The following is a 13,153-nucleotide window of genomic DNA, read 5'->3' as shown; positions in this document are numbered from 1 at the left end:
TAGCAGAGCACCGGCGAGGGATAAAACTCTACACGCGCGCATTTTCTTCCTCTCAAACAAAGACGACACGTCACTATCAAAACGGGTCCCACTTGAAATATTTCGATTTCTCTCTCCTGCCCAAGCTGCCCCACATCTTTCCCACGTCTCTTCCCAAACTGCCCTAATCATCTCTCTATCTGCACAGTGTTTGGCTATTGGGCAGCCCGAAACTACTGCCTTCCTCGGGCAGCTCCTCGTTGCTTTTTCTAGTCTTCGATTCGATTTATTTAACAAAAAAAAAACAATTGAACAAAAAAGTAACAGCGAATCGACAATATCAAGATATTAAGTATTTAAAATAATTTTGAACTTCGCTTTAATTTTTTAAACTGATCTGTTCTGTCTCTGTGAATCAATTGTAGTTTTGTTAAGAGCAGACATTTTCTGGGCTTAACTGAGGTTTGTTTGTTGGTTGGTTGGTTCTATTTATAGAGCTCAAACAACAAAAATGAATACTTTTTGCTGTTGTTTTTCAATCTGATTAATTAGAATCTTTGATGGGTGAATGAAAAATGTGTAAAATTAGGGTTTTGTTTTAGAGGATGGGATTGGGTAGTGAAGATGAGAGCACAGTAAAGGGTTCATCTTGGGAGATGTGCAAATCAAAGGGAAGAAATAATAATAAGAAGAAGAAGAAGAAGCAAGTCAGTGGTAGTGGTGATGTAATAGAAGATGCAGAGACTGGTTGTTGGTTTAGGTTCAGATTTATGGGAAGCTGCATTTCTTCAAGATCCAAAGTTGATAGCTCTCTCAGTGGGGCCACTACTCATTATGGTAATTCTTTATCACTTTGTTTTTGTTACTTGGTGTTGGATATTTGGTTGATGAATGTGAATGAGTTTCTGTTGCTTTTGTTGAAAGAAATTCTGATTTTAGGGAAGGTTTAAAGCTAGGAATTTTGGGTTGTTCCTTCCACCAACAACTAACTGATTCACAATCCTACCAGACAGTCACTTCAAATGGCATCACACAAGGGATTTGTCTGAACTTCCATAATTGTGGAAGTTTCACTAATTGCTCCATTGCGTCCTATATACGTGGAATTGAATGTCATTTTCATCTGTTTCTGTTTTCTGTAGATCAGTGTTGGAAGTATGTTTATTTTTCTTAATTTCTTCGTGGATTGAAAAGGGATGAGAGTGGTTTGGATTTGTGTCTTGGTTTTGTCGACATTTGACTCTGTTTAGGTTGGACCTTTCGTTTGTTTCCCAATCAGGAAATTGTAAATTCTAAGCTGTTTGAGTATATTGAGTTGTGTTTTTCTACTAGACTATGCTTTCTGCTTTTTTGATAGATGGTTTGACTTCATCGAATCATTCTGAAGAACTAAGACTGTTTGATTTTGTTTTTGGCTATTCAATATCTTACTAAGATAGACTTTGTGACATTTGAGCAGAATATCACGTGTAGATAGAGTGTTAGACCTTAGTTTTAATTTATGCTCGATCATTGCTTTCCATTCTTTTGCCTTTCCATCAGGAACCATGATCAATGTTTCACTTTCCATTCCTGGCAATGATTTTGTGTCGCATTGGAATGGTTACAGATTCGTGTCAATGTTGTTTTTCTTTTTTCTGCTGTATATTTTCTGAAAAGTTAAATTTTTTGGATAATAGCAGAAAGTAAATCTACAAATGACACAAGCAGAGACCAACCTACTGCTCCTGTAATTTCATCTACCACTACAAGTAATACAGAAAGTAATTCATCCACTTCCAAACTCGAGGAGGAGCTTAAAATTGCTTCTCGATTGCGAAAATTCACATTTAATGATCTTAAGTTGGCGACAAGAAATTTCAGACCTGAGAGTCTCCTCGGCGAAGGTGGTTTTGGTTGTGTGTTCAAGGGGTGGATCGAAGAGAATGGAACTGCCCCTGTCAAACCTGGTACAGGGCTTACTGTTGCTGTTAAGACCCTTAATCATGATGGGCTTCAGGGTCATAAAGAATGGCTGGTACTTGTCTTTCCTTTATCTCTATTTGCTTTTTAAGAATTCAGCTGATGTCATTTTTTTCCTTACTTTTGTTGCATTAAAATTTTTGTTTTGATGCATGGCTCATCCATGTGGCAGGCTGAAGTAAATTATCTTGGTGACCTTGTTCATCCTAACTTAGTTAAACTGATTGGTTACTGCATTGAAGATGATCAAAGGCTGCTCGTGTATGAATTTATGCCTCGCGGAAGCTTGGAGAACCACCTATTTAGAAGTAACTTACCTATTTTTTCCCTCCTTTCTTGTTGTTTTTTCTCAACTCCTGTAAGCTTAAGCTTGTTGGGCTATGTAGTTCTGTGAGTATGCTATTTTCTTCTTCATGATTGATAGAAGTTTAGAAATTACAAAAACACTCATGGGTTATATTTATTAAAATGAACAAGCCACTCAAAAAAATTTATGCAATTTTCTTTTGTGATCCATACTTTTCTCTAGGGCATGGAGCTTGAATTTGTTATTTGCAGTATTTTCCTTTGTTATGAATGTCATCAGGTAGCATAGACTGTCATTCATATTTGATAATGATGTTATTTGCAGGATCGCTGCCCCTTCCATGGTCCATAAGGATGAAAATTGCGCTAGGCGCCGCAAAGGGTCTTGCCTTTCTTCACGAAGAAGCAGAAAGGCCAGTCATTTATCGTGATTTTAAAACCTCCAATATCCTATTAGATGCGGTATTTAACAGAACCTTGGTCAAATATGTTTTCTTACTTTATAATTTACATAATGTGGCTGTCTAATAGCATGCTCTTCCAGGATTACAATGCCAAGCTTTCTGATTTCGGACTTGCCAAAGATGGTCCTGAGGGAGATAAGACGCATGTATCGACCCGTGTAATGGGAACATATGGTTATGCAGCCCCCGAATATGTGATGACTGGTAAGGATAATTTCATGTAGAGTAATTTGATACTTACTTTGTGCACCATCTACCTTTCAATTCTACCCGATGAAGATGAATATCTTTTTCTTTTTGGGAAAAAATAGAGATGCATTTGTGGATGTTGCTCTTGAACTCATCTATATCAAAAGAAATACATTTTTTTAACCATCTCTCTATTCCGACCTCTGATGATAAGTGAAATCAGAAATCAGAATGGTCAAGCATGATCAAGTGATGATGAACGAGATTTATGATATTAGAAGTTTAAAACCTGTTTAAAATATTAAGAGGAAATTAAGCATAAAATAATTTCTTGTTCTTTAAGACGTACTAGGAAATATCTTCTTGCTCTTTTTAGTGAATGCATGCCATGCTATGAAGGAGGGTTGAATTAGTTTGTACTTAATAGATTCTGTTAATTGCTAGGAAGGTTCAAGCATCGTACCCTTTTCCTTCTGGCCGTCACTTTCCCCAAATTAAGGAGATATATTAAAGTAATTACTTGGTCAAAAACCACAGACCCCTTTCTTGGCTATGCATTCCTGTTTTAGATATCCATGGCTTGGCATCTCAGTAGTATAATACTATAAGGACCATTTTTCTGGAGTCTTGAATGTAATAATGGTTTGAGCCGCTATTGGTGTCAGTTTTCTGGTAAATTATGCAGATCATGCACTTTTCCTATTTATTCTCTATTCTTTAGTTAGAAGGATATCATTATCTCCCTATACAATCAGAAGTTAACTTGTAGGGTGGGGGTTTTTATTTATTTATTTATTCAGTAAGTCTGACTAGGTTAGAACTTTCATTCTCACAGGGCATCTCACATCAAGGAGTGATGTCTACAGTTTTGGTGTGGTTTTACTAGAAATGCTAACAGGAAGAAGATCCATGGACAAGAACAGACCGATTGGGGAACACAATCTTGTGGAGTGGGCACGGCCTCATTTAGGAGAGAGAAGAAGATTCTACAGGTTGATAGACCCTCGACTTGAAGGCCACTTTTCGATAAAGGGTGCACAGAAAGCAGCACAACTGGCTGCTCACTGCCTCAGCCGTGATCCAAAAACCAGGCCCCTGATGAGTGAAGTTGTGGAGGTGCTTAAGCCTCTGCCCAATCTTAAGGACATGGCGAGTTCATCATACTATTTCCAGTCCATGCAAGCGGACCGAACAGCGGCGAGCCCAAATGGCAAAAATGGACACCGAACACAAGGAGGATTGTCGAGGAATGGACAGCAAAATAGAAGCCTTTCGATACCAAATGGGTCCCATGCATCTCCGTACCACCAGCAGTATCCCTATCAATCTCCGAAACCCAATGGAAAACAGTAGGTACAGACAGACAGTGTCAGCAAGTATGAGCTTTGTCCACTCCTTCCCATCATTCATTTCTTTTTCCCTTGTTCCTAGTAAACATGTATTGATGTGGAAGCAAAGCGTTTGTTCTTCGCACATCAGAAAAGGCGGTGGCGGAAGAACATGTCCTTTCCATGTTGTGTTTAGACTGATGACCTCACAACATTCCTAGGCAGGTGAAGCTTAAGGTGCAAAATGTCAGCTCGAACCATATGGTTCTACGAAATGCCTTGAAATGTAAAAACATTATTAACTTGAGTAAAACATCTCTTATCCCACAACCCTTCATTCTCTCAACTCATATGAACTTGAAATCAAATTTTTATTGCTGCTGTGAAACAACTGTGCAAAATGGTAGCAAGAACCTTACTTGAAGGCTGCATTAATTTCAACAAGTTCTGGGATGAGATTAATCCTTTCGAAAATGTCACCGTGTGCATAAGTATAGATCTTAATTGACCATTATTGAAATGGATCACGCCACTCACCAAAACGAGTAGAAAAAAACTGCCTACTATACTTGTCTTCTTAACAACCATGGAGCCAAGGGACAATACAAATTCAAATTCAGTATTTTTTAGATTCGATTTTAGATGTAAAGAAAACTTCAATCAAGTATTAATAGACTGAACAAATCAACCAAACCAATTGGTTCAGTTTGATTGTTTTTTACTTATAAATCACTGGTTCTATTTTGAAAAAAAAAAAAACAATACAATTTTGGTTCGGTTTGAGCCTTCACATGAGGAAGGGACAAAGAACAGACCAGCCAAAAGAACATACTTTGTTTCTGCTTCAAGTGTTATGAATATTAATTAGTTTGGTTATCTATAAAATCACCAGTTAATCACACAGCAAAACAACCGAACTATACTTAATTCTATTTTATTTTGAGAGTAACTATGCTTAATTTAGGTAGGAATAAATGAAAAGTGGTTCAAAACATACGGAATTATTATAAGATTCAGCAAGCAACAAATGATATGGAAATCATATTTATTTACATGTTGCACATATACATTATGTTCAACCTCGGCCTGTGAATGTTTTACTTCTGGAACCTCGACATAAAAGTACCAATGCACGCTTATTCCTGGAAATGTTTTATTTTTCCTCATGCAGCCCTCCTAGTGAGTTGCTCTTTAGATGTGCTCTCAAAGATCTTGTCGGCATTACCCACCTCAAACCCATCTCGCCTATGATACTCCTTCACCTGTTCAAATTAATGATCGCTGCTGATAAAACTTACTTACCACCAAATCTTTCAATAACATTAATGAGTTGGTTACCTCTTCTTCAGGTAAACTTTTATACTGTGGCAACACAAGACGTTCTGCGAACTCAATGTATGAACAAGGAACTGATTCACTAACACCATCAGAAAATTCAAAAGTGATTGAATCTGCCACAGTTGAACTTTGCAGCAGAAGACCATCAGGGCTCACTGGCGATTACAAAACGAAATATGTTATAGAGTGCAGTTAGTAGATGTTCCACAAAAATATATTTTAAAGAAGTTATCAACATGAATACTTGGTCTTTATGCAAATAAGTAGAAAATATCAATTGTATGTCCCTGAAGTTAGAAGATCTTGAAATTAAAGAAGCAAGGCCCGTGTCAAGCAAAAAAAAAAACATGCTAATTACATCAAATGAATTCTCCATTGGAATAGTGTATTAGGCTATATGAATGACTGACTTGGACACTTAAGGTTCAAACAAAGGGGATCGTCTTTAAAATTAGGAAATTGTGCTGAGAGGCATGATTCCTGAGGGGTCAAAATCGAAAAAAGGATATGAACTTGAACTCCAATCAACAGCTTCAATTGTCTCAAAACTTCTGAATTTTATTTATGCAGTCCAAGCAGCACTTAAATCATTTCCTTTAACTAATCCAACACCAAGAGACCAACGATTAAACCAACAGGAAGGACGAGTTGAATAGCAAGAAAGAATATCTGATTTGGCAAAACTTCAGAAAGAACTACACACTATATCCTGTAACCTGATCAAAACTACCAAATTTTTCAGTTATACAAATAACAGAGAAATGATCGATTGACAGTTAATTCTTCTCATATTTCTGGCGTGTAAAATGGGCACAAAGGTTTATAAATATCTCCTTTTGCACTTGATGAGCTTTGAAATTTCAAATCTTAAAATGAAATTTTCCAGCAAATCTAAAGATGAAAAGAATAAGTAGTTAAAGTTAACAAGACAGGAACTAACCTTTTAGAACTCCACCTTCAGAACTTAATTTGAACCCATTCTCTTCAATGAACCGATTGAGGTCATCGATTTTTCTCAGATGAGATTTGAGCCGGTGAGTGGAGATCGTAACATGGTTCAGTGCATAACCATTGACAAGCGTCCAGGCAGCATATTCACTCTCCCTAGAAATTATCAACCAGAGATACGTCATTCCAAAGAAGTCTTAAAAATTTTAATATACAATTTCAAGTTAGTACTTCCATAAACACAGCACTGTGTACGAATGTAGTAGCAGAACAATATCCAATTCATAGTCGCAAAACAATGGGGGTACTGAAATAGTATCTATAACTGATATTTGACGGCCAATTCATGGCACATGACGAAGAGTGACAATCGTAAATCACCTTGCTAATTGCTGAAACTCAGAATATAAAGGCTTCGCCCATGTTAATGATCCTAAAGCACTTGCAAGAGCAGCATGTTTGAATCCACTGCCAGATATTTGAATATATTTTTTAATTATTTCCTGGAATCACCCATTTCAAAATCATAATGTAAGTAAGCAGTACATCAATGAAAAGGATCCAATGAATGTTGAAAAACTGATTAAGAAATAGAGCAAATTCATTGGAAGTTGTTGGTTAGGGTTAAGCAAAATGACCTGAGCTTGCGGGCTCATTTGATCAACCAGAAGCTCGGATATAAAAATTCTCGGGAGAGGACCATTAACGCCACTGCCACTGCCAAAACGTGAAGACTTTGGAGGTGCAAACCATAATGCTTTCAATTTTTTAGCAGGAAATCTCAGCTCTTGTTGCTGTGTATATCCATAATCCAAGAACATTGTTGCCATTGAATCAATTCCATGACCATCAAGCTACCACACACATATTCATCCCAACACAAACAAATTAATACATCACTTAAAAGATAAGGGTTGATTCCGTAACAAATCACGAACTTCACACGAAGTTTTATTTTAGTCACGACTTTTAAATTTGCCATATAAAATCATGAATTTTCATTTTTTTATTTGAAGTCTATCGCCGATTATTTTCCGGTGGATTTTACCTTTCATTTTTTTAAATCCGTCGGATTCCGGTGGTTACGTCAGCGAAAATACACCAAAAATTAATTTGGTAATAGATTTGGAAAAAAAAAATTGAAGTTCATAGTTTTATATGAAAATTTTTAAAAGTCGTGATTAAAATAAAATTTGGTGTAGAGGTGATAGATTTTTTTATAGAATTAACCCAAAGAAGAATAAATTAAATTGTATAGCTTAGTACCCCGAATGTCCTGAAAGCAAGATGATCATAACAGACTGAATCGCCCTCAACTGTCTGTACCAGCTCCACCACGGCCTTTGCCGTCGGATTTCTGTTTACATAGACGTTTTCCATACCTGCCAATACACTCCTCAAAAACGACTCCTTCTCCTGCGTTTCATCAACATCGTTAGAAAAGGTGGCAAGATTGCATGAACAGTTAATAAATTTTACTTTCCAAGTCCGATCAAGACGAAAAAGCGCAGACATAAGTTAAAAAAATTAGGTAACCAATCGGATGAAGAGAGATTAAGAATTTACGGAAGAAGAAGAAGAGGCGGCGATGTGATTGTCGGATTTAGAGGCGGAGGCGGAGGCGGAGCAGAGAGTGCGTTGTGCGGTGGAAAGTGAAGTAGAGTAATTCATGGAAATGAGATTGGTGGATTTGATGTGGGATGGGATTGGGCAAGTTAGAGACGGAGAATTGAATTTGGTGATCGGAGAAGTTAAAGAAGTGAGAGTGAGAGAGATCATTTTTGTTGTCGCTAAAAGTTTCATGGGATGTTTTGGATTTCAGTTTTGTCTTTTAAATTCATGTTTAGGAGTAAGTTGATATTCATGCCACGTATTTCATCCATTTAGCGTTTACGTGACTCAATTCTCCATTTCTGTCTGCTGCCAAGTTAAGAAACAAAATGGACAAATCACGAACAAATGATAAATTCATCCGTCAGATTAGACCAGGCGACACCAACATAATTAGTTTAAACACGAATAACATGACTATTTTTAATTAGGAATCACCAAAATGAACAACCTTTCTTTTTTTTCTATATTATTAATTAAATTCGACATTCAAATAAGTTTTAATTATACAACCTGTTTATCTATTCGAATTACATGGATCTCATTTGGATTTTTAATAAAAAAAATATAAAATTCGACTGCGTTATAAACTTAGAAAATCCAACAAACTCGATCTAGTGAAACTCGTTCACTTGATTACAAACTCCAATAACAGTCTAGTCAAATGTCTATCCATGCACTTGACTAGCTGGAAGGCTAAATTATTTTAGATTTTAAAACGGTCTTTCATGTCCATTCTATGTTTGCTCACTTCAAAAAGGACAAACAATCTCTTACATCGACTATTGTCGCTTGTCTGTTTAGAACTGCTAAAGAAAGCTTACAGGTATACGTTAAATATTGCATTGCGACGCGAGGGTCCAAACCAAAACACCTAGAAACCAAATCTCGTGCGGAACACGTCTGTGGGAGGAATAAGGTTGGAAGGAACGACATGTCTCTATGATATCAAACTGTTAAACTCGCTAAACTGCTACGTGCTACATGTTAAAGCTAACCCTCGCATATCATTTGCATACCACGCATCATGCATTTCATGCATCCTGAACACAAAATATTATACTAACCCCTTGTGGATGCAGTAATATATACACATCATACACTAAACTCTTGTCATGCAGCCATGTTACCTACTATTCTATCTAGTACCCAGCCCCGTATTTTAAAAACCGAACCGGCGAGACCACCGGAATCCGGTTCAATCGATTAAACTGTCGGTTGAACCGGTTATGTACATTTAGAAAATAATTTAACATGTTATATTTATCAATTCTTGTTTATTATATTCTACTACTCTTTACCACTTTCCTATAATCTTGTTAAAGTTGTTTTAATATAAGAAGAAAGACTTTTATATTTATAGAAATTTATGTGTAATTTGAATGTAAATGGGAATTATAAATCTTTGCTTTTATTCATTTCAATATTCCATTATTAATATTTATTTCTATTAACAAAGTTTTACTTTTATATGAGATTTTATGTTTTTTAATTAAATATAATAAATTCACTTTTTTTACCAAATTTAATAATCTCATAAACCCATTTAAAATCTCATAAATAAGTGCCTTTTTTAAAAATCCGTCGATTTTCAGTTTATCTCTATTTTTGGAATGAATTTTAGTATTTTTTATTTTTATTAATTTAAAATCTTTTATTTATAGATTTTTTACTTCAAGTTTACCTTTTCAAACTCCTAATATATAGTAATTTTTTCGAGAAATTCTTATGTAGACTCGGTCTACCACGTCATCCGTAGAGTATTCTTATAATTTCGTTTGTTATTTGCATACACTTTTAAATAATGATATTACAAGAATACCATCATTTTAATGAAGTGTTATGATATGATTGGCTTAGTCCATGGATGACATGGTGGACTGAGTCTATCAAAAAAATTTTCCACTTTAAACAAATTTTTTCAATTACTCGAAAAATCAATTAGAATCTCATATAGTAATTACATTTGACTTTAATTAACATGGAAATAAACAAATATATTTAACTTAAATATTAAGTACTTTCCATTTTAAACTCTTTAATAACTAAATTCATTTATTACAATTTATAACCAAATGCTAAAATAAATCAAATAAAATCACACCTTTTAATTGATTTAATTAATTTTAGTATAGATACATAAAATAAAATAAAATTAAATGGCAATAAAATTAAAAGTTTGACTTAGATAATTTTAAAAAATATGTAAGGAAAAGCCGACTGGCAGCATCAGCCTTTTCAGTGACAGCTTATGATGAAGCAAAACTGAAAAAAGCCTATTTATTGAGAGGTGGTCTTGTTTGCGTATCAGCTCAAGCAGTTTCCGCTGCTGGGTGAATATCCCTTAGGTAGTATTGAAAACTTTTTCATTAGCGAAATCTCTTTCTACAGATAATTTAAAAAGTTTTTTTGTGCAACAAAAAACCAAAAAAAAAAATTCTATTTTATATCTTATATTTTCAATATAAATAGAAAGTGGTTGAACCTCCAATTCTGTTTTGACTCATCGGTTCAGTCCGGTTCTGCCGGTTCAGTCCGGTTCTGCCGGTTCAGTTCGGTCCAAACCGGTTGGACCGAATTCCCAGTTCTGAGGACTTAAAAAACTAGACAGCTGACCGGTTTTTGGTTAAATCGGTAAACCGGCCGGTCCGGTCTACTTTTTAAAACAGTGACCCAGCCGACTTCTAGAGCGTCAAGCAACCAGCCCAACAAATCAGTAAGAGTTCTACATCGACGACTAGAACAACTGATGAACCAGAAAGTTTTCCACGATTCCAGCATCGGCGATTCAGATTATGGTTCCTACCAGCATTGAAGATCCAGACAGCCGACAGATCAGAAAACAGTCTTCCACGACTCCGATAAGTGACACCTAGCATAAAAAAATCAACTTTTGAAAAATTGTTTTTAAATGAACAATGTATCAAATCGCCCCCTCAACTTGGTATAAAAATATCAAATCAGTCAATCTCGCTGTTTTTGGTATAAACAGACCCAAGACTTGCATTTTCGTATCAAAAAGCACATTTCCCACTCTCACCAAAGCAAGTGAACTACAATGTCCGTAAAAAAATAGAAATTTTAAAAAAAAAACCTTAATATTTTATATATCGCTTAAATTAATTTTTAATTATACTTTTATAATTTTAAAAATTTAATAATCATTTTAATTATTAATAAGAGTTTAGGACTTTTTTTTTCCTCCTCCTTCTTCTTCTTCTTCTTCTTCGGCCACCATTCTTTCTCCGCCCATTGCCGTAAGCCTCCATCCCACCACCGATTTAAACATTGTTCATCCCTAAAAATAATGAACATTCATCATGTTGATCTCTTTTAGGGATATGTGTTCATCCCTAAAAAGCATGAACATTCATCCTATTCATCCATAAAAGGGATGAACAGAAACAGAAGGTGGATTTCAGTCGGGCAGCGGCAGTTTCTAATGGGGGTTAGGTTTAGGTTTAATTAGATTTAATTAGTGTTAAATAGGATTTTAATCGTGTTTAATTATAATTAACTTAGAATTGATTAGGTTTAAAAATTATAATTAGTAAATTTCACTCTTTTATTGTATTGGAGGAGTTTTTTTGATACGGAAATGTAAGTTGCAGAATGTTTTGATATGAAAATGCAAGTTGTGGGTTAGTTTGTACTAAAAGCGGCGAAATTGACTTACTTGATATTTTGTGCCAAGTTGAAGGGGTGAATTGATGCTTTGTTCTTTTTTAATTGTCATTTTATTTCACAAACACCCTCCTCCAATTGCACTCCTAAGAGAAAAATACACTCTCATATTTAAAATGACAAACGTTTAGAAGAATTATTTATATTTGTTTTCTTTTCAAATTGATATTTTGAAAAATTTAAATTTCAATTATTCTCTTATCTATATCTATACTATATAAAAGCACAGATTGGGGGGGGGGGGGGGACAGGCACATTTACGTTAATGTTCTTTTCACTTATAAAATTTAATTATTAATTAAAAACTGTTAAGATAATCATTAAAATTAGAGTACTAACTAAAATAAACTACTATGTTAAGATAAGTTAGATTACTAAACAAAATAAACTATTATGTTGAGATAATTGTATCGAGTACTAATTAACATAGACTACTTTGACTATTTAATGATTACTGTTTTAATTATTTTTTAATTATATAGAATTCTAAATAAGTGATGGATACCGAATCCTACCTTAATTACAATGGAGCCGAGTCATAGGAGATCCACTCTCAGGTGATACCGGACTCCCATCGGACGAACTAAATATATAAGGAAGACGGCCGAATCCATATGATTCGCCAATAGATCATTTAACAAGACGAAGACCGAATCCCTTAGGACTCGGTCAAAGCGCGTTGATCTTGGAATTTGGGTAGATCGCCGGATCTGCTACATAATCTTGAAGAACCTTCTTATTTGGATACAAAATCCAACTTAGGAAGATAAACTCTAACTTAGAAAGACAAGACTATTTAGGAAGACGTTCCTAAATAAAACTCATGTCTGAATAAGGTAGATCACGCCAAATCAGGGTCAATCCCTATAAAGTACGATTCACTTTCCTACTACAACTCTGCTAGGTATGCAATCATCTTGTCACGACCCAAAACTATTGAGCCGCAACCGGCGCTAGGGAACGGGAGTGGTAGCTCCGGAACCCGTAGCAAGCCTAAAATCACAATTTATTTTTCACAAATATAATATAAACAAATAACAACAAACAACGGAAGCAAATATACATATATATAACATATAACCAAATATATACACTAACTGTTTCAAAACCTCGCGGGCTCTAGTTACCGTACCCTGTACGAACTGGCCTCGCGGTACTATATACATCAGTTAGTATTTCAAACGTCTCACTGGCATCTGGGGCCGTGGATTATATACAACGTACGTAGCCTATCAAAAAGCATATAAACAAAGACAGCAGTTGATATATACAATCAAAATAAACTGCTGACTAGGCTACTATTCTGTTGACACAGGACCACTACTGCAACATTCACAGAAGTCA

General features: G+C 35.3%; 2 protein-coding genes across 3 annotated transcripts; one reads left to right on the top strand and one right to left on the bottom strand.

Moving 5' to 3' along the window:
* The first annotated feature begins 276 nt into the window (after nt 1-276).
* Nucleotides 277-4,602, top strand: LOC126687222 (serine/threonine-protein kinase PBL34-like). Of its 2 annotated transcripts, none has more exons than XM_050381693.2 (6): nt 277-816; nt 1,662-1,996; nt 2,114-2,249; nt 2,573-2,709; nt 2,792-2,915; nt 3,736-4,602. In XM_050381693.2, the coding sequence occupies exons 1-6, from the start codon at nt 585-587 to the stop codon at nt 4,251-4,253; spliced, it is 1,482 nt and encodes a 493-aa protein (XP_050237650.1). In that variant the 5' UTR covers nt 277-584; the 3' UTR covers nt 4,254-4,602. The 2 variants fall into 2 exon arrangements, with proteins under 2 accessions (XP_050237650.1, XP_050237649.1); XM_050381692.2 differs by having other exon boundaries at nt 1,659-1,996.
* A 578-nt stretch (nt 4,603-5,180) lies between these two features.
* On the bottom strand, nt 5,181-8,044 carry LOC126653908 (uncharacterized). Its single transcript, XM_050347906.1, has 6 exons — nt 7,781-8,044; nt 7,153-7,368; nt 6,896-7,017; nt 6,507-6,670; nt 5,567-5,721; nt 5,181-5,490 (listed from the first exon to the last, which is right to left on the bottom strand). The coding sequence occupies exons 1-6, from the start codon at nt 8,027-8,029 to the stop codon at nt 5,392-5,394; spliced, it is 1,005 nt and encodes a 334-aa protein (XP_050203863.1). The 5' UTR covers nt 8,030-8,044; the 3' UTR covers nt 5,181-5,391.
* Between the last annotated feature and the right edge of the window lie 5,109 nt (nt 8,045-13,153).

The sequence above is a fragment of the Mercurialis annua genome, linkage group LG6, assembly GCF_937616625.2.
Source record: "Mercurialis annua linkage group LG6, ddMerAnnu1.2, whole genome shotgun sequence".
In the NCBI taxonomy this organism is placed as follows: Eukaryota; Viridiplantae; Streptophyta; class Magnoliopsida; order Malpighiales; family Euphorbiaceae; genus Mercurialis; species Mercurialis annua.
The sequence above is the reverse complement of the archived record's forward strand: the minus strand, read 5'-3'. Positions and strand labels throughout refer to the sequence as shown.

What these genes read in the sequence shown, in the direction of transcription:
- LOC126687222 (XM_050381692.2), top strand. Translation starts at nt 585, where the DNA reads ATGGGATTGGGTAGTGAAGATGAGAGCACAGTAAAGGGTTCATCTTGG. An exon ending in GGAGAACCACCTATTTAGAA is followed by an intron (nt 2,250 to 2,572) that starts GTAACTTACCTA and finishes TGTTATTTGCAG; the next exon opens with GATCGCTGCCCCTTCCATGG. An exon ending in CCAATATCCTATTAGATGCG is followed by an intron (nt 2,710 to 2,791) that starts GTATTTAACAGA and finishes ATGCTCTTCCAG; the next exon opens with GATTACAATGCCAAGCTTTC.
- LOC126653908 (XM_050347906.1), bottom strand. Translation starts at nt 8,029, where the DNA reads ATGTCTGCGCTTTTTCGTCTTGATCGGACTTGGAAAGTAAAATTTATT. An exon ending in AAATGAGCCCGCAAGCTCAG is followed by an intron (nt 7,018 to 7,152) that starts GTCATTTTGCTT and finishes GGGTGATTCCAG; the next exon opens with GAAATAATTAAAAAATATAT. An exon ending in TGAAGGTGGAGTTCTAAAAG is followed by an intron (nt 5,722 to 6,506) that starts GTTAGTTCCTGT and finishes TGTAATCGCCAG; the next exon opens with TGAGCCCTGATGGTCTTCTG.